Here is a 21,940-nt window from a genome sequence, read left to right on the forward strand (position 1 = left end):
TTCTACTTGGGTAGTAGAATAAACGATGGCAGAAGTAAGGACATAGAATGCAAACTAGCACAAGTGAGGAAAGGGAGCAAGTTTGCATACTTGGAGCACTGATATAGGAATTCTAGCTCAGAAAGAAATAATTGAAATTTATTAAATGTGGTGTTCCAGAAGAATGCTGAAGGCAAAAAGGGTAGATGAAATCACAAATGGAGATACCACGTCGAACACTAGAATTTGGTAAAATTTGACAAGAGGAAATGATTTGACATCAAGACACTCAGGATTTTTAGGTCTTGAGGGACGTTCATTATTCTGCACACTGGTGATCCTCACTCCAGCAACATCTGATTTTTGCAGAGCAGATTCTCCATACATTTGAAACCTAGGCAACAGTATAAACCACCCCTCCCACCAAAAAAATATTCAAAACTATTTTGAAGGCATAGTAGTGCAGAGATCACAAATGTTTCATTAGTAGTTTAATACTTATATTTGCACTTGCTCAATGCATTTGCAATGGCCTACACAACTGCTTTGGACAGCTTCCTCTAAACTAATAGAACTCACTTTCACGAAGCATTCCAATGCCCAGGACTTTTCCTTTCACACTTCTACATTTTTACTTTTCAGTTAAAATTATGCTTTTAAGTGTCAAGGGCATGTTTATGCTTCAGCAGAAGCTGGGTTTTGGAGGAAAGTGATTTGGAAACTACCTTGCTATTCACGTCAGGAATGTCAATACCACCAAGGATTTTATTCTACACATTCTATATCTACGACCTTTTAGCTTGCATCTTTTTAGGTTGCCACAGGGCAACTTCCATGCCTAAATAAAAGAAATTGCATAAATTACTTTTACTACAAACTTTTATTTTCTAGAGCAATTAATGATACACAAGGTCTTCAGACATATTTACAGTTAACATTCATGACCACAAAGAAAGCAATGTCTTGTAAAATTCGTACCAAATCATAAACAAGAAGAAATGAGAAGAATTTTGTACACGATGTCCAAATATACTAGTCATTCCTTCCGATCTGATTCAATACCTCTTAAATTAAATACATTGTACTAAAACGTACAAATCAAATTTTAAAAATGAAAGCAATAAACATTAAAAAGGCCACAAAAATGTACACATTTCTTTTCAACCTGCTTAAACACAAGCTACAAACAAATTACTGAAGTCCATTTTCACACATACCTACACTCGCACAGTTCATTCTCTCCACCAAGTTACAAACATGATACCCAAATTGGGAGATTTTCTATGCTGAGGCAAATCACATTCTGTACACAATGTGCACAAATAATGAAGATTACAAATGGATGCCACTTACAAAAATCTGGAAACACCAGGTCAAATTGAGTATGTCCACAAACTTCTACTGAAGACTGTAACAGCATTACACAATCACACTATCACACATCACAGTTTTCAATTTGGCAAAGTGTCGAAGAGTATGTCTTTTACACTTTGAGATAATGTCTCTGGGAACCTTATGTCAAAGGACACAAGTAAGTCACCTTTCCTGCTTGGTTCTTTAGGGAAAGGCAGACCATGACCTTGAATCCGCTTAACAGTTGTGGGCTTCACTATCTCATTGGTGAGGTTGATGGGAATTTTGTCTCCAGTTAATGTAGGTACATCAATGATGCAACCACACAAGGCCTGAAACAAACAAAAAAAATCCATTATATAAAACATAAGTATAAGCTTCCGACAGATTTAAACAAATGCTATAAAGGAATTGTCGGATGAAGCAAACACTCCCATAGTGTTTCAACATTTGAGACGTACCACAGCAGCTCATATGGATTATTGCAACTTGGAGCAGGAAAAGGACCATATTCCAACCTAGCCAGTATCAAACGATTATCTTCTGAGGCCACTAGAATGAGTTATTACTGTTATTGAAACATTCAATTAGTGAACACTAGCTTGTTGGAGGAAATCTGTTCCTTGCAAAGATATGTAACAAAAGTCAAGGTTAGTCAAGTTAAAAATTAGTTTTGTTTGTGAAAGAACGAGTACACGAAACAAGTTTTCCAGATGCAGGAAAATCAGGAAGTGTTATCCAGATCAGGTCAAAGAATGGCGATATTCACTAGATAATCTATTTCTACAGTTGGAAGGTACGCATCCCCCGCCCCAGAAAACGCAAAATATCACAGTAGTTTTGAACAGAAATCTTATCAATATAAGCATGAAGCAATGTGTACAGTCTAAAAAGCACACTAGTGGTGATGCGACCTAGTCTCACTTTTCCTGAAGCCCTGTATGAATTATGCAATGCAGAAATCTTTGAGATCACGTTCATATACTGTACTAAATAAATTACTTTACATGCCATAATTGAGATTTCATTAAATTTATTAAACTGCAGATCTCCACTGAGATTTACTACTTCTACACAGTACACGACATTAACAATCGCTTTGCACTATTAGACGTCCCTTTTATCCTTTTACATGTTTGGTTCTAAAACATTTTCTCGTATCTCCCGTATTTATAGGTTAAAGTGAGCTTGAAACTTTGATTAGGGTGAAATTCGAGAATATTTTAAACTCTTCACATTTTTTGCACACTTATGTATAAGCTAGAATCATGAAATTTGGTCCAAATATGGCCTCTGATCATGCCAATCTGCACACCTAAACTTGATGACTTTATCATTTTTATAAGTGTCAAACATGAAGTATACGTGTAAAAATCACCAAATTTACGAACAATCCAGAAATACAGCCAAATCTAACGTATAAGGGAAAGATACGACAAAAAGTCGTAGGACCAAAGTTGTAGATTACTCCAAATTGAGCGGAGATTGTGCCATCCCTTTTGTTATACGACTTATTTAGCCAACAAATAGCTCAAAAGGAATATCTGCACAGTCATTAAAATTGCCTCCATATTTAGATATTTTTGGGGTAAAAAGTGAAAAATGTGAACATCTTGCATTGTTTGGTTGCAAGCTAAAAGCTATAATTTGGCCAAATTTCAATTTTCTAGCTCGCCTGGCAGATTGTGCTGCCATCTTGATTTGGGGAGCAAGAGAGATAAAAATGAGGAAATTCACAATTTTTAAAGCCCACCAAACCTACAGCTGCGTGCCCCTAACCGCACAGCCAACTCACCCGGTACAGAACAATCTACCACACACAGAGCATTCTTCATACTGTATCTCATGGATAGATTTGGTCATTATAAAGATTTAAAGCAAATTTTAAATTTTTAAAAATGTGTGGTGATACGCCTAGGCAACCATCCTCTATAAAATTAAGAGAAAAAATCAAACTAGTCCAACACTTCCGAAAATGATAGCCACAGAAGGACAAGCGCCATGAAGGGCATAAAAATAAAAGACTGCCTAGGCCTCGATACCTAATACCAGCAGGGTCGGAAAAGAACAAGAGTATCGAGGAAGGTCAGATAGGATAGATTAAAGTGAGAAGCCTGGCAATAGTGGAAGCAATAACAGAACTCTTAAGTGCCCTGTAGTCTTGAACCCAGTTTGTGTGAGTGAATAAGAGATCAAAAGGATGTGGAATGTCATGTTTCTGTCGTATGGACCATCCATGCAAGCGCGCAAGAGTTCCTACTTTTACCAACAAGTGAGGACACTTCTTGGGACAATTGCAGAGAAAATTTTCAGCAGCTACTTCCAGGCAACATATGGTATCAAAATGTGCACCTTTTGCAAAAATATTCATCAAAACTTCAGACACTGAAAGTGAAGTTACAATGATATCTACCAACTGGAAGACCAGAGTGGAAAGAAGCCAGGATTAAGATATCCCAACTGGGCCAAGACAGCACATACAAACTACAATGTTTTCAGCATACTAGGATGGAGGCAATGAAAAGACCCTACAGAAGATATGAAAATTAAGACTTGTTGGAATTTGAGGACTTAAAACTGCTGGATAGGGTCAAGATGACACTGCTAAGGGAAGATACCAATTAATATTTGGTAAATCAGAAACTTCCCACAAATGTTTGACAAGCACATAAGCAATGAATGGGGAAGTTTAAAAAAAAAAAAAGGGCTTTTTTCTTGAGGTTTTTATATACTACTTTGTTGGAAATAGAAAACTCAAATTTAGTAAAGTGTCAATAACATTCATGTAATTTTTCACACTTTCCTTATCCCCAAGTAATAAATCACTGACAAGTTTTTAGATTGATTGCAGACATGCAAGGAGTAATGAAGAAAGAAAAAAAAAACGCACAAATTTTAGAGACAAAACTCATTTCAATATCAAACACATGGAGGGAAATTTGTACCAAATATCCTTCTAAAAAAACATTCAGACCTATCAACAAATAGGTGAATCAGATCAAAAATCATGCCAGAAATTACACTATAAATATAAACGTGAATTGCAACAGTTTTACATTTTTTAACCATTGCTTAGACATTGCAGTATAGGTATTCCACAAATAGTTTGATTAAGATTATTATTTTAAAGCTAGTATAAAAAAGAAAGAAAATATCCTTACAACTTACTAGCAAAACTGATTCAAAGATTTCCTCCAGCTTTAGAGGATAAATTTACAGTGCTCCTTATTTCCATAATATGAACATGGTTAAGTCTCTTGGGCATCTCTTGCTGAGGAATCTCCAGGTCTCCCTCTATATGCTCAGCAATATGTACCCTTCATACTCTACAAAATAGACCAGCTGCTTTAATTTCAGGCTGACCAAAATTTGATCAAACTTAAGGAAACTCACTCTGGATTTTTGAAAAAAAAATAAGTACCCCAACCTGTTACAAGAACATGGCCTATGCTTCTACAGTTTTTAATACCCCCATTTTATGCCGACAGGGATTTTCCTCATTTCCCAAAATCTCTACACAGAACCCCATTTAGCATTTTCACAGGTACCCAATATTTTTAACCTTAAATGGGTGTTCACCTTAAATTGAGGTTTCAGTAGAAAACAACATTTCCAGAAATCTTTGCCTGTATTAACAAATTGTACTGTTACAAATTTTCACAACATTAATAAAACTAGGAGATATCTTACACAATGTCCTGTAGTTATAACGTACCATTTGTGCTGAAAATTACTTGCATAAAATTGCCCCTGCTATCTATGCAAGAAACCTATATTGAACCACAACTAGCTTTGGCTCAGACTGTTCTCTGAAGAAAAATGTAAAAAAATGCTTGCATAAGCAGACCTGGGTACAGCCTAACAAATGCATTCCTTTGCACTACCAGATTAACAGACCTATGCTATCTGCAGAGCCAAACTGAGTAATAATTGCTGAAGGCACATACAAGGAAATTTGGTAGCTAGAAGATCATTGTCTCCTACATCTTAATTTTACACTGTTACACCTTTTAGCATTCAGTCTTCAAGCCGCTGAATTAAGTGCTTCCATAATCCTCTATTTGTAAACAGCTCTAGCTCCTTTTAGTTGCACACCTTAAAACCATCTCCCTCTGCACCACTTAGTTTGTTAAGAAATATTGTTTTCAATGTTACTGAGGAATACATTCGTTATTCCCAATAACTGAGCCCATTGTTGAACCTTTTTGTCGGTGAATGCAAAACCACTTTGGTTTCAGACTGCTCTCAGAAGGTTATATATATGATTATGCATAAAAGGAAAGATACCAACACTTGAAACAACTCATTGAAGTCTATATGAAACAGCAATCCATTTGTTTAAAAGTTTTTAGGGTTGTTTCCAAACAGCGGCTCACTCATTAGCATGGTATTTTTCTAATTACAACTGTCTGAACATGCATATTCACTGTCATTCTTAAATATTGTAATAGAGGCCTGTGGCGTAAGTTTCCATTCTCTTTCTTCAAACAACATCGCTTAACCTCCGTTTACCGCGCATGTACTATGAAAACATTTCAAGCTCCGTATAGAGTAATAACCTTTTCACTACAAATTTACATGGGAACAGCATTTCTGAAATTTAAACAGACACGAAAGTATGTAACCCAACCTCTGAAATTTTGTATCTTGAGAAGTATCAGATTCTTATTTTTATTTCAGTACATTGTATAAAATTAAGCAATCTAACTTCAACCTTTATTTCCAAGGAGGTAACAACTGCTGTCTGAATACTGGAAAAATATGTTCTCCCAAGGTTTGTTTACACCAGTTGGAATTTTGGTGAGGGGGGAACTTGCTTGTGCAAGTAGTGACGAATACACAAGACACGAAAGATGATCAGTAACTTCTTTTCTAGCCTATTTCAATCTACTGCTGGATATAGGCCTCTTCCATGTGCTTCCATCGTCTTCGGTCTTGAGCCACTTGGAACCAGCGTGTTCCAGCCAACAGCTTTATGTCGTCGAGCCATCTCTTCAGATGTCTTCCAATGCCTCTCTTGTCCCCATGGTCTCCAGTGAACATTTGATATAAATGCTGGAGTAGAGCGTATGAATATTGATTACTAAATAATGAACACACCCGAATTTGCCCGTAATAACAGATGAATCAGTAAAAGGTTCACATAACAGAACGATATTGCACAGATTAATATAGGAATGTTCAAAGGGCATAATATTGTCATTAAAACAGGGTTCTTTTTAATGTACAACTACCGTGATCCGATGTGTAACCGAATCAGACATCAAGTAAGCCCTAAGCGCCCGTGTTCCAAGTTCCTCTTTGGCATTGAACCATCCTTAGCAAGCTTATGACTGATAAGTTAGTGTCCCATAACCATAACAATTAGAAGTAAATATTAGAGTTTTAACCATTCTCTACACTAAATGGGGATCGGCGCCCCCCCCCCCCCCCAATGTAAATTACGTTAAATGGAATATAAAATGGCATTGCCCTTATGGAATAAATTTTGGGACTTCATTCCTTCCGTCAGATGCAGGTTTACGCTAAATCGAGGTCACGCAAAATCGGGGTTATACTGTACAATTATAGAAGTCCTCAGTAAGTAATAGCTAGGTTTGCTATTATTCCTGATAGTGGCAAGTCCATTATTAACCCTTCCTCTTGACAATCTGTACACACCAACATATGGTAAGATACATCAAACTGTCAACACGAAAGTCTTCTACACGAACAATTGACTGATTCTTGATCTGAATGTTCCATCATGAAGAGTCAAATGAAGCCAATTTCCATTTAAAACAACTTCCATACTATATAAACTAATTTATTTTCTTTTACAGCCAGAAGATATTTAAAGTGAAGTGAAAATCACTAAAGCCAAGTTTTTGATACTAGTACTGATCAGTTACTGGGTACTAATTAATGGCAAGAGTTGCAAACAAATATGTATGTCTAGTTACAGTATGCTTTAACTCTTACCCCTTAAATTAAAGTTCTGTGTTGTCACTGTTATTATTTAAAATTTGAATTTTTATCTTATATGACCTGTATTCATCTTTCAGGATTTTGGAGATGGTACTTTCTTTTAAATCGTGTATTTAGACTACATGTTTACAGCAACCTATACTGGAGCAAATAAAAGAAATGTGCAATTTATTTTGCATTATTACTACTACTACTACTACTACTACTACGTTAGCACATACCGATTGGTTTCGTTAATAATTTCACGGAACAAATTATTGATAAACAAAATGAAAAACTATTCCGCCTGTTTTCATACCACGCAGTAGTTCGTAGGCTGAAACTGCTGTAAACAGCGACTTCTTAAAATCGGGATCCGTCGATTTATAATTGTGCCAGCCGTCGGCATCAGGCACAGGTTGGGATACGGTACACAAGCAGACCATCGCCAGTTCACTTAAGCACTGTCAAATGCTATTAGATATATTCACTAGGGTACAAAGAGTAGAGGTGCAAAAATTACTGGGGTTTTGTGTTACCTGACATACAACATTGAACAGTAAACTATATGACTAGAAGAGCACATGGCGACCATGTTTGTTTACTATCACTAGAGCTTTTGTGTGCGTGAGTGGACAGCTGACTGCTACACTACTATCTAAATAGATTTTTAACCGACTGTCAAATAGTATCTGGATTCTACAAAGTTCCACGCTGAACCAAAAGATGGCAGAACAGTATAACAGTATTACACAATGTCATGTTGGGTCTCACCCGACATGCAACCAGAACGGGAATACTTTATGCCTGGCCTCACCCGACAGACGAGAGGTAAGGGTTAATAGTCCACAAATGGCAACACCCTAATCACTCTTCTATTCCTGCTACAATGGAACTAATAAAGACCCATACAAAATAGTGAAAACTAAGTTACGGAAACTTACCTGCTTCAATGAAATCTTTGCTGTGTACCGGATGTCGCTGCCTTCCCTCTTGAAGTACGGATGTGGTTTGTCTCTTATTATGAAGACTATATCTGCAGGAATCTTGTTCCTTCCTTGGTCCCCTTCTCGCTGGAATGTGATCTTTGTACCAGCTTTCCAACCAGGTTTCACATTTATTGTAAGGACTTTATCTTCTTTCCTAACAGAACCATCTTGTTGAAGAACTTTTCGTGAAATCTTCATTTTCTTTGTACAACCTCTAGTAATATCCTCCAATGTAACATACAGGTCATGTTCAATAGGTGGATCTTGCATTTTGTCTTTACTACGGCTTTGAGGGCTCCCATGAATGTTAAAGGAATGTGATCTGAAAGCACCACCTGGACCACCAGGTCTCCCACCACCCATGCCTAAACTTACGAAGGGATCATCAATGTCCATATCATCTTCACGGAAGCCAAACATCCTATTGCCACCTCCACCCAGATCGAAGAAAGTCTGAAATGGGCTTGCTGAACCAAAGAACTGAGCAAACGTTGCTTTTGGATCTCCATGAAATGCGTATGTGAAGGACTGTCCAGAATTATCATTTCCTCCAGGTACACCTCCCTTCAGGCCTTCTTCACCATACTGATCATATATTTCACGTTTCTTTTTGTCGCTGAGAACTTCATAAGCCTCTGCTACCTCCTTGAATCTCTCCTCAGCACCTGCAGCCTTATTCTTGTCTGGGTGGTACTTAAGAGCCAGTTTACGATAGGCTTTCTTTATGTCATCGTCTGTCGCTCCCTTGGCGAGTCCCAAAATTTTGTAGTAATCTTTCCCCATGACCATTCAATCTGAAACAATAGGAGGAAAGGTAATATTACTTAGCTGAAATCATAAAAGCAGCATTATGGATTGAACCTTTAAATGTCAATAACAGGAGCTTTTTTTTTTTTTTTGCTTGATATTGTGATCAAGTTTCCATGCACATTTAAGAGAAGAGAAATCTAAAGCCCACCATCCTATAAAATGAAATTCCTAACAGTTTTAAGGGTTTATGAAATCTACAAGACTAACTTTATTATAAGGTATGTACCACAGATTTAAAGGTTTATCTACAAGACTTATTTTGTGCCATTTCTGACATGGATCAGAAATGCAGGTGATGGAGAGGGATAAAAGTAGAATACGAGCAGTGGGAATGAAGTTTCAAAGGTGTCTAATAGGTTTAATAAGAATGGACAGAGTAAGAAATGAGAGTTCGGGAGATGGTAAATGAGGTACCCCTACAGGAAAAGATAGAAAAATCAAGGCTGCAGTGGTATGGACATGTTAAGAGAATGGGAGAAGAAAGGATAGCAAGAAAGATGTTAGAAATGGAGTTGAAGAGATTTAGAGGAATACCAAGAGACAGATGGCTGAAAGGTGTAAAGAAGAGCATTGAGGCAAGAGGAGGGAAACTGTACCAGAGAGAGAAGTGGTGGATGGACAAAACAATGGAGAGGCTTATATTCCAAGCAGACCAAGCCTGTGGTTGGAAACTGCTCCAGATGCACACAAGCAAGATATAGCTCCCCCCCAAAATACTGGATCTTTGTTATGGAATGCTCAACTTTCCCTTTCATGTTTCAGTGCAGAACGATCTGACTAGTGAGTCTCGAATCCGCAACCTCCGAGATCAAGGATATTGCATACTGACCTAGAGTTTATATGATCATGTAACAGTGGCAAGAAGTTAGTGTTTCATGTTGAGTGATAATTTTATTAAGTGGAAGAAAGTAAGTTTTCAAAGTGCAAGACTTCATACAAGTTCTACTTGAAGCAAGCTGGTGCAACTCAAGTCAGTGTGTGTAACGTGCAACAGTCAGCTACACGGCATCAGGGTAAAAGAGAAAACTCAAAAGAAAGTCCTGTAAGAGTTTCTAGAAGCGAATATCGCATAGATTGTTGACGCAGTAAGAAACTACTTGTTTGAGCGAAATCCATGACACTCCCCATCAGTTACTGGGAGGAACCCGTGAACCAATCAGACTTAAGTCTTACTTCTACAGAAGGAGAGGGAAAAGCTTCGAGAAACGTCCAACGCTGATATAGGGAATAATACTTCCGACAGATCAGGGAGAATTTTTCCCGACTGAACAACATGTGGGTGGCTGTGCGTCACAAAGGGAGAAGCAGTCCAGAAGTTGTAAAGGGATACGCGAGGCAGTGATTCCAGTGAGGGAATCACTGTGTACAACATAGTTGGCAGGTTGCTAGTACAAAGACTTAAAGAGTATAAATGGACTGGATAGTCAAGGACTAAGAGACTAACAAAAATTTTCAGGTTTCTCAGTTGAATAATTTGTAAATATATAATGTGTGCCTATCTTTTCTATACAGGTGAGGAAAAAAAAAAAAGTGTGTGTGTATAAAGGCGATCTTGTTATTTCTAAGATTAAGCTCCCAAAAAATCCAAACCCAAGTCTCCAGCCTGTTCAACCCTTAAGATCCAACACCTTACAATAGGCAGGGGACATCATGGGCATTCTTCTAACGCACCCACCCACAGGGGGAAGCAATAGAAGGGAAAGTTCCTTGTGACGTATACATGTATTGTCACATTTATCCAATAGTGAAAGTGATTATGAAAGCAATATTAGCAAAGATGGTGCACAGCGTGTTAAGTGAACTATACTGCTAATAATAAGAGTTGGCGTCTGACATTTCTTAGAGGGAGGTCCGTTTACTGCCTGCCGAGGCGGAATAAAGGGAGCGGCTGTGTGGTTGCCATGGAAACGAGGGTGGGGCGACTGCGGTTGCCATGGAGATAAAACTTCAGGGCAGCTCGTCTTTCTGGGAGTTGCCAAACCTGTCACTGTCACTGATAAGAACCGGATTGTTTGTATAAGAGTGATCGCAAATGGGACGACACCGCCTCGCCAGGTAGTCTACAACAGATCACAGCGGTCAGAATGAAGGAGGGAACAAGTGAGCCGGAAGCGAGGGGTAACAGCATGTAGAAAGGATGCTGGAATGTGGCAACATCGTGAAATGGCACGTGCAGTGCTCCTCCCCCCAACCTTACCTGTCAGACGCCAACTTTAGTTAAGTCTAGTATAGATACACGAGCAGAATATTCTAAATTCCAGCAGTTTCATTATCTAAGATAAAATTATAAAATAATTAAATTGTATGAGTCCACCTGTGCGATACAAGTTTGCCATTTGATAAAGGTCTGTCTAAAAAGTTAGATAGGACATGTTGTAACCTGGCCTAGAGGTCATCAGCTAAAATAAAGATGAAAGCCATAAAAAAAAAAAAAAACAGTGATACATAAAAAACAAAGAAACTCAAGAAATGTTATTGCCTTTCTGGACGAACTTATTCAATGCCTGTCTAAGATCTGGAACTATTCCTGAGGAATGGAGAAGATCAGTGAAAATCCTATACAAGGGTGAAGGACAGACAAATGATCCCAATTCTTAGAGAGACATTGCATTGGAGAACAACATCCTCAAAATATTTATGAAGAACCTTACAAAGAAATTGCAAAATTCTGTAACAATCCCGGAATGCCAATTCGGATTTATGCCTGGAAGAAGCACAATTCATGCTGTAAAATACCTGCTTCAGGAAATAGAAGCATTAAGACTACCCAAAGGAAAATACTATGCAGTTTTCATGGATTTCACGAAGGCTTTTGACTCCGTAAATCGAAAAATTCTCCTAACCAAGATAAAAACATGATCAGCGAAGCTCATCCCCTTTTTAAGTTGCTAAATAACATCTTGATAGTGAACTACATAGAGATTGAAGATGGAGTCGACACCTCGGACCCGATCAGACAAACGAATGGAGTACTGCAGGGTGACCCGATGAGTCCTGCTCAACATCATCACGGCAGACATCACGAATATAGTAAATTCTTCACCCGACATGACAGTCATCCTCTACGCAGATGACATGGTACTAGGATCAAACAAAGACAGCTTACAAGCCTCCTTAAGAGTTAGAAAAGTGGGTTAACAAAAACCACCTCACGATCAATCTTCAGAAGACTGTGCAAATGACCTTCAGAAAAGGAGGGAGACTTTCTACAAAAGACACTCTTACCCTTTAACAACGATCTAACAGTAGTCTACAAATTCAAGTACTTAGGAATAACTCTTCAAACCACAGCTCTGTCTTTTAATTACAACATAGAAGAAAGAACTGCGGCAGCGACAAGGGCCACCTACAAGATAAAAGATCTCGCAGCACTACCTTTATCCACTGCAATAATGTTATTCCACACAGTAATATCACCTGTCTTCTCTTACGGATTGGAACTAATTTGGGACTTTACGAGTTGGAAAATCGGCCCCATCACGTCTAGTATATGAACTGGCCAAAGAAACTTTACATTCAGGACCTCAAATGAGGCTCCATCTGCCATCTACTGGAGCTTACAATGAACTCCTAAGCAGAAGGGAAGAAAAAAAGGAAATCTACCCCGACTTCTATACCTCAGATGCCATCTTGGTGAGAAACTGGACCAAAGAAAATCAAGATCAAAGACATATCATTCATGGTTTTCACCACAGGATATGCACAGTGGTCTTTTCATAATCCAGATGTTAACTGTATATGCGTTATGTGTCAAACAGTGTGACAGGTATCACATCAAGACTTGGAACAAGAGAACCATGTCGATAAGTGAATATTGTAAACCCTAATGCCCATTCGGATGCCCTTTCTAATAAAAAAATGGAGATAAAATACAATCAGCACATGCAATGAAAACCTATGTTTAAAAGTTCATAGCTTCAATCTTCGGCAAATCTGGTTTTAACAGGTGTGGGATCTAATTGTAATCATCACAACTAGTGGTTGGCTACAGGAATACTTTAAAATTGTGAAGGCTCAAACGTTCTATTTATCACGCTTCTGGAAGCAGAGTGAAGTTTTAAAATCCATATACAAATTTCTTCATAGAGAATACAAGTATGGCCAGGATCTAAAAGCAAAACAAAAAAGCCAAGTGTGAGAATGAAAAAATGAAGTAGAAGTAAAAGTTAATACGAAAAGATTTAATTGAGCCTTGCTTCAGATCTTTAGATTATTGCGTCAACAAGGATATTAGTTTTTCCTTGGATTTTGTTAAGTCAATACAAAACCAGAATGAAGTTCATTATTTGCAGTTTCATTGTTTGCCAAATGATATTTCCTCTGTTTGAGGAACCTTACACGAGGTATGACAGTTTCATAATGCTGCATGTCAACACTTTCATCCTTACGCCAGTAACCGATTTGTAGGCTTCTATATTAATGCATTCAAGCACAAGAAGCAATATGCACACCTACTTCATGCAAGTTAGTCTAAAGTCTAGATCAGTACTGGTATACCTATCAGTTTCATCTATAATGTACTGCACTATACTGTCATCTAAGTACTGCCTGAAAATGAATTCTGTACTTAAATGTTCACAAATTCAGCTTTCATCATCCATATTGCTGTACAGTACCAAATATTTTGTTTATGCAAACTGTTTCTATATAACGTGTGGACAATTACATGTTTTCAGTCATGAAAAATATTGTAAAATGTACTTAACTGTATGCAATTATGCCAATCAATTTACCTCCAAATTTATGAAAACTAATTGCAATGGTATGGACAATACAACCCAACAGTGCAAGCAAGTGTCCACAAGCCCACCCCTTAAAGGAGGTTAAAAGCTAACTAGGAGGAAATTTAAATCTCAGGAGTGCTAAAACCACACCCAGGCAAATGGAGTGGGATATTGATGATGATGACGAGTGCTGAGGAAACAATGTCCCATACCTTTCATAACACAAGAGGGTTGCAAAATGAGGCCTGGCATTGTAGTTCTAGCCTCTAGTGTCCTGATTTATGATAAATAAACTCTGAATCTTTCCCTCCTTAACTGTGCCTGCAATTGATAAAACGCCAGGTGTATCTCGTGGGGCAAAGAATGGGCTGAGAGATATCCATGGTTTGAAGATACTTTGAAGGAAACACAGGTAATGGGATGTGTCCAATAAAAGTTGTGCAACGTGTTTGACATGGGTAGCACAATAAGTACTTAGTCATTATGGATTTCATTTTAATTCCCATTATGTTCACAACTGCAAACGCTTATATTTTTGCGTGAAGTAGTCCGCAGCTTAATGTGATGGGAATTTGAAATTAGCGACCATTTTCAATATAATGATACATCTGGCCGCTACCAATACAGATCAATGCTGCAATAGACAGGTTCAAATTTTTTTAATACTAAGAGCATATTAAATGTTCTAGCATTATGAAAATTATTTTGCATGTTATGTAGAAGGTTTATATCTATAAAGTACGATTTGGTATGGTTATCATAAATGGATTTTCCTTTGAAATGTTTTTACATTTTACTGCAGGATCAAAAAATAGCGAATATTTGAGAAAGTCAAGGGGATACTCCCTACAATGCCTGAAATCAACGTAGGGTTTCGAGTTTGCGGCAACAACTGCTTGAAATTTGAGGCTGTTGCGATGAATAAAAATGACTACCCATCTATGGAAGTTACTTATTTTATTTATCGTACCTCTCTGTTCCTTTTCTCGGTATAACTTTACACAATACCAATATAAATGGTCCGTTATTGGACATTATAAATTTTCCAGCTAACTCATTCTTGTTGCCAGCGTTTCGCCCCCATGTGCTAGGCTGGGCTCATCAGTTGGTACCTAGCACACCTACCAAGACGCTGGATAGTGCATACCATGTCCAATAACGGACCATTTATATTGGTATTATAAATTTACTCATTCGGAACAAATATTTCAGATTCCCTATGGGAATCAACATCTATATCATAACTTTACATCCCGCAGCCCAACGTTTATAACATAAGGAAGTGAAAATAATGCAAATCTTAGTTGGAATTCCCTTTAGAGGAGAGATGTGTTCATTAAAATGTCTAGGACCCCACCATCCCACCCCCAGAATTACATTTACAACCTAATAAAGAGCAGCAGCTGCCATCGTCCACGACTAAAGTAGCTTCTTGCATTCTCATTGGTCAATGTGAACAGAATGTGACAATATTGCCATCAATGCCGATAAATACATTGTGTTACCAACCCTGGCTGAATAAAAGCACAAACAAAACACACCATGTAAAATAACAATGCACGGCAAGAACAAGTCCAGACCAATCATCACCACCAACAGCTATCTAAGCACCTTACTCAGTTCCTCAGTACAGAGGTTGGCAGCTTCGAGCACTGTTTCACAACAACCTTCTCAAGAAAGCTGCGAGCGTGTGAACAAATGGCAGTCGTTCAGCACGCAGCTGAATGTAGCGAGTACTGGGCTGCGAGAAGTAATGATATCAAAATATTTTAGTTTTTTTTTACGATTAAATTCTGAATTTCTTGTGCTCTGAAGCCGGCAAGAATGCACTTTTAAAAAACGAAGATCCTGAAGTAACCCCCAAAGAAATGAAAGTATTCATTTTACTTCTAAGGGGCAATGTCCAAATGCAACCATCAGAATTCGGAAAGTGCAAAATATTTAACATTATCTGGGTGTTATTTTGGAAAGAAACAGTTCTTTGCACTTTTTTTCTTTCTGGAGTATCTGACAGATTCAATGACCTACATCACTATATCACTCCAACGAATACCAGTGTGAATCCTGCAGCCGCACAGAATGCGTCAAGAGTAGTGTGGGCGTCTAAACTTTTTGCCAGTCCAAGCTAGTGAGAAGCGAGAACAGTAGGTTAATAAAAACTAAGTCTATAGTAGTATCATTCCAATTTCCTGAAGATATGTCACGTCTGAGCTAATGTCTAACATTCTGTAACAATATTAAGCATTAAATTTCATGGTATTCTACAGAGGTAACAATTTTGATGTTTCACCCAAAAGGCACGTCAAGCATCGTGTAGTACTGTGCGGTACCAGGCCCTTATTTAGAAACTCAATCATCCAATTTTTAGAAAAATTGACAACGTTCTATAGTATGTGAATGCTGGGAATATTATAGAATTTAAAAATCTAAAACTCTGGCATTCCCGGGTTACGGGCAACGACAGCCCTTGGGCCTCTTTACTGTCTATGCAGTTAACGAGAATGGATTTGTGGGCAACGCAAAGTTAGTATTCCTGTGTAAAGAACACCAGCAATGCACACAACAAAATGAATGGGGTAGGTTATGAACATCCTGATTTAAACATGGCACGTCCACGCCTCCACCAAAGAAAGAGTTGCGATTCGCTGAGCTTATAGTGCCGACCTCCAACCCGCCAATGTCTCTTGTTTGGAAGTACAGGGCTGCACATCGCATACGATAACAGTGCGAAGAACTGAACTTATGAATAAACAACTAAAGCTGGATTCTGTTCACTTAGTTTATTGAACACATTCACAATACACTGCCTGTAGTCACTTCTGAGTGGTTTTCCTCGTGCTTCACTACACGTGATGGTCCTACCTCTTGCTCCATTTCTCTCACTATGAATACTGACACTGACTGCTGCAACATGCAACACCTATCTCCTCACTATGAGAAGACTTCCTGCATTACACCACGCCATGTGCCTTCATTTCTCGTTATTTAATCACTATTGTATATATTAAAAAACGTACACTGGTATATATGACAACCGTATGTAAATTTGATTACATACTCATCCAAACTCTCTAAAGGTAATAAACTAAAATAAATGCCACGTACTACTTTTCTTTGAGCTTGCATACAGTCAAGTGAGTGCGATGGTTGCATCTCCAATCAACTATGTGTATGTCCATGTGCAAAGGCAACGCGCTCCACCTATTTGTTTACACCAGGATTAAACTCTCGTGAAGACATACAGTAGAAAAAAGAGCATTATGGCAATGTCATAGAAACAGCAAAAGCAAGAGAATGGCTTACATCCAAAGGTGTCCGTGATGAAGTCTACACGCTTAAGAAACATCTTATGAACTTGTGACACCAACAAAATAGAGAATGGCAAAAGGGCGGAGACATGAAGTGCTTTGCCTACCTATCACTGATCAAAACCCACTCTTGTGGGCTCAAATGAAACACTGTAGGAATGAATAACATACAAAACAAAAGATGTAGAAAAACTGACAACTCTTTCAGAATTGTATCAAAATCAAAATTAGGGCAATAATTTAGACCACATGAAATAGTCTAGCCTATGTGGAAGGCAGATCTACAGGAAGATGCCGAGCCCTTCATAATTCAGTTGGAAGTTCAAATGGCATCTGAAAGTAATGACCATGGTAGAACATCGATCTGGAAGGAACCTAACTACAGACGGCCAAGTGAAGGATTACGTGGTAAGTAGAACAGAAAAGCCTAAAATACTTGTTTTATTATTCACATAAATCGCATTTTCTGCCCCCTGATATGAATACCAAAGTTCCTAATAGCCTGTGCATGATGGAAATGTCTTAACACTTCCTACACTATTTGAAACAGCTCTTTCAGATTTATGTGAGGCATAGGATCACAAATCCAAGGAGGAAGTGTTGTACTCGACATCATCTGTCAATCAGTAACGAGTCATACCACTAAGAAATGAATGCCCTCATCGGTTCACTTCTGTATCTTTAACATTAGCCCAGTCCGTTAAAACCTGTACAACAACTACTTCCCGGCAGTGTTCTATTTCAGGTAGCTGCTGGAGTTTTGTCGCTGTATTGTGCATTGTGAAAAATCAGCACTACCTCTACCTAGGGCAAAAGTTCAGTTACTACAACACATTTTTCAGCACAGACACCTAGGCGCGATTGCACAGCCATTTCCTCCTTTCTGCCGATTTTGAGATGGTCGTGATCGTGCAGTACACAGAGCTGCTAACTCTTGACCTTAAGAAATAGACTTCCATTGCTAGTTTACAACTTACAAACTAGCGGATGGTTTGGAACGACCTAGCAGGGCGGGGGTCTGGGGGCACAAGCCACCAGGCTGTGAAGCAGCTGTTAGGCCGCTAACATTCCTTATGGTAGTGCATTCAAAAAGCTAAAGAAATTTATTATGCCTCCTAGTGACAAATGTATATGGTTTTGCTATAGATTGCAGGTTATAACTGAATGCGTATCAATACTTGCTCCCTGGGCACGCAGCCTTCTTGGGAAGGATGTTTGTCAAACAGTGGTCAATGCTGCCAACTACTTAGGAACTAATGAGCGAGTGGTGCTTCGATAGGTGATGATAGTGGTGATTGCTGCATCACTGGTCTGGACTGGTTCTTGTTGTGCAACAGAATAGGACCTGGGCGTGACCTGTGATATAGGGACAAGCAAAGGCAGTCTGGGGTCCTTGCATTTATATTGTGCTGGGGTTGGTAATTTAATATGATTAAAGGGAATGAAATCACATGCCACTTTACATTGGCCAACAGGACTGAAAGTAGCTACTTAGCAATGAAAATGGCATGTAGTACTCTTCATAAGGTTACAGAAGTAAAATTTATTTCTGGGGAGGGGGTTCCTGGACACCGCTATGAACACCTCTTCTGAGATGCATTCCAAGCAAGATTTCAGTAATTTCCCCTTACTACGTTAGAAAAATCTTGTCTCCAGGTGTCAACCTTTACCGAATCCATTTCTCTTTATTGCAAGGAATGATGTCCTATCCGATTGTATCTAAGGCAACTGAAATGCTACAGCGCGCTTCCGAGAAATGAATAATAGCGTGTGAAATTATATTAGGTTATAAAAGTAAATACACTTCTAGGGAACAGCGGGTGGGTCCCTGGCTGTTGCACACATCTCTCCTCTACAAGGTATTCCACAGAAGATTTGTGCACGTATTTACTTTCTACCTCAAACTTTTCTGACAGTTTGCTCCTTGTTTCCCTTAGTTCAAAATCGTGAACAGTAAGTTAGTCTGCAACTCTGAGAACGCCACATTTGCCCGGCAGCAAATAGGGCAAAAGGGTGACGTGGGCAAAGATTTACCTTGTGCAATGCAACAGTATTGGGAGCCACCACCTGCAGCACAGTACAACAGTTTCTCGCGGTCTGTGTGACGGTGCAGTGTGCAAGGCCACGGCTGCCAACTTCAGACCAATGAGCAAGACTACAGATGTTAGATATGGCTAGTGACAAAACCAATGGTCTGGATGGATCAGATCCAGCTACTGGGGGGCATAAGCTCCCAGGTTAGAAATGGTGTGTCTCTGGCTATTGTAATGAAACCCCTTATACTGCTATAAAGTTTGCATAGCAGGCAGTAAAATTCTATCCTGCATATAGGTATATTTTGGAGGTTTGGACATATTTCAAAGAGCATACTTCCAGACCTCAACCATGATGTGCATAGCCATGTGGAGAGTTGTGTCACCACAACAACTTAACCAGCTGTATCTTGTTATTTAAGTATGCTGACTTCATAAAACATCAGTACCTTTCAAAAGTAACCTTTACAGTTTCAGGTAACCAATTCAATTGAAGGCAAGGCTGAATGCTTCATTGAATCAAAGAAAGTCTTGGCTGCATCCTTTCTGGAAGTCACATTAGCTGATTCCAATTTTATCTTTTGTCAACTTCTTGAGATGTCCGAAGAAAGTTTTTCTGCAAATATGTTTAAGGAATAAGCTTTACCCAGAAACTAGGGAGAAAAATGGCAGCACCTCAGCATTATAGCAATAATGTGTATCCTTACAATTACAAACTTTTGCATTTAACAATATGTTTATCTTTTCTAGTTATCCTACAACATCAATAATGCTAATGCAGACAATTTATTTTAGTGCATATGAATAAATGAAAAGTTGAATGCACATTCAGCACCAGATATGTTACACAAACAAAGTTACCATATAGTTCATTATAATGGCAAAATGTCACATTTAGGTCAATTTCAAACTTCTACAGGCAAGTAGGTCTATGTTCAAAAGCCCAATGAGTTCTCAACAAGAACGTAATATAAGGCAACATATTTATACTTTGTGGTTTACTGATAAATCACACCAAGGTAAGGTCAGCACAATTCAAACCCTAAGTTCCCAGACCAAAGGGCTACAGAATTCCAGTTACATTCAACAGGCTTAAGGATGACCTCTTCCACCATTTGTATGCAACAGGAAAGGTTTATAAGCAAGATGGTTCAAAAATTATGATCTGGCAAGCAGCTGTAGCTCAAAGCAGCCACAAAAACAACATGCTACTACAGAAGACAATCTGTAAATTAGAGTGATTTAACAAATCTAGTCCCTAAGGAAAACTGGCTTGATCTCTATGATTAATCATTCTGAAAAAAATCTTAACCATGTCCTGCACTTAAAATAGATGCATTAGGGATACATATTGTACTATTGGAACGAGTATCCTATCCTACAGGGGCGAGTTTGCTAATGAACTTTACTTCGACGTACTTTAAACTGTAACTTTTGTAATATGAACGTTATCAATGAGAAGACAAAAGGTGGCGTGAGGGGACAGAATTGTTCACGGCAACTACGGAAAGTACCCTATACATTCAATTCCGTCCGGTCAAATGCATTTCCTACAGACAAAGATAAGTAGGCCTACTTTAAGAAAGCGCGATTCACTCGTAAGAGCCATTTATGGGCAATTGATATCGAAAAATTGCAATTTTTGACAGTTTTAAAATGGACTCATTAAATTTGCTTTTCATGCTCTTGTATGTTGAAAAAACCCTGACAGTTGCTCAATTTAAGTCATTTAGCACAACATTTACCGTATTCACAAGTAGGCGTATGTTTTTAGCTAATGGAAATGGTCTAAGGAACATTTCAGACCATACGTCTCGACTTTAGCAAACAAGTGTTACTTCTGCACGAATTCTGAAGCATTTCGACAATATAAATTATTTTCATATAAATACAATCTTGAGTATAATGCACCCAGCGCGTGTGCTTGAGGATAATGTGGAAGATTTTGAAGAGAAAAAAAAAAAAAAAAAAGGAGCCATCTGTCTTACGTCCATTGGTAGTGCCACGGGCACCTCGTTTTACTGGTAACGGGACCATACGAACATGACCATTCAAACACGCCATTTCGCCTTGTCCGGGATTCGAATCTCGACGTTTATGGAGGAAACAGAAAACGTCACGACATATCACCCGTATAAGCATTTGTTTCCATGTGGAACAGTCATGATGAGGAGTCCTTAAGTAGGACTAGAGAAGTAACTAGCATATGTCTAAGAAGCTAAGACTCCACTCTTTTTCAAATCATTATAGGAAATTCACAGCTGTAAAGGTTTACTTGTAAGACAATTTCCAACACACGAGACCAGATGCATCCAATGATTAGAGCAGGAGAATATTTCGTAGATTTGTACGCCTCAGCCAAAAAGCTAACGCTCCGCGACGAAGGCAAGTCAAATAAAAAACTCAGTTTCGAATAAAGTTAAGCACGAACATCGGTACTTAGTCCGATAAAACGAATATCAACTTACCAGATAATGATTAACACAAACTTCGCGGTTACACACAATTGTCCTCTGCAGGACGACACTAACGAAATATTCGACTGCAACACTATCTCCCAATGCACTCGAACTTCAACTAAACCATTACTCGGCTCTGTGCCGGGGATATATAACAGCGATTCGGTTCTAGAACATTCCGGAAGCGTCTGCTTGTGGCAATGTGCCAAATCAATGCTACCAACAACTCTACAAATTATGCGAGGGAAATTTCCCCTAGATGAAGGCTTCTGGAATGTTCCATAGCACGTCTCCAAAGAAATAATGTTTCATATCTTCCACTGCTGCTCACTGGACTTC

General features: G+C 38.6%; 1 protein-coding gene across 1 annotated transcript; it reads right to left on the minus strand.

Annotated features, from left to right (window-relative positions):
- Nucleotides 1-840: 840 nt before the first annotated feature.
- Nucleotides 841-21,767, minus strand: LOC136871649 (dnaJ protein homolog 1). The gene is made up of 3 exons (XM_067145127.2): nucleotides 21,611-21,767; nucleotides 8,223-9,061; nucleotides 841-1,664 (listed from the first exon to the last, which is right to left on the minus strand). Exons 2-3 carry the CDS (start codon nucleotides 9,054-9,056, stop codon nucleotides 1,431-1,433), a joined length of 1,068 nt encoding a protein of 355 aa, XP_067001228.1. The 5' UTR covers nucleotides 9,057-9,061; nucleotides 21,611-21,767; the 3' UTR covers nucleotides 841-1,430.
- Nucleotides 21,768-21,940: the final 173 nt, after the last annotated feature.

The sequence above is a fragment of the Anabrus simplex genome, chromosome 4 (assembly GCF_040414725.1).
Source record: "Anabrus simplex isolate iqAnaSimp1 chromosome 4, ASM4041472v1, whole genome shotgun sequence".
NCBI lineage: Eukaryota > Metazoa > Arthropoda > Insecta > Orthoptera > Tettigoniidae > Anabrus > Anabrus simplex.

What these genes read in the sequence shown, in the direction of transcription:
- LOC136871649 (XM_067145127.2), bottom strand. Translation starts at nt 9,056, where the DNA reads ATGGTCATGGGGAAAGATTACTACAAAATTTTGGGACTCGCCAAGGGA. An exon ending in CAAAGATTTCATTGAAGCAG is followed by an intron (nt 1,665 to 8,222) that starts GTAAGTTTCCGT and finishes TGTTTGTTTCAG; the next exon opens with GCCTTGTGTGGTTGCATCAT.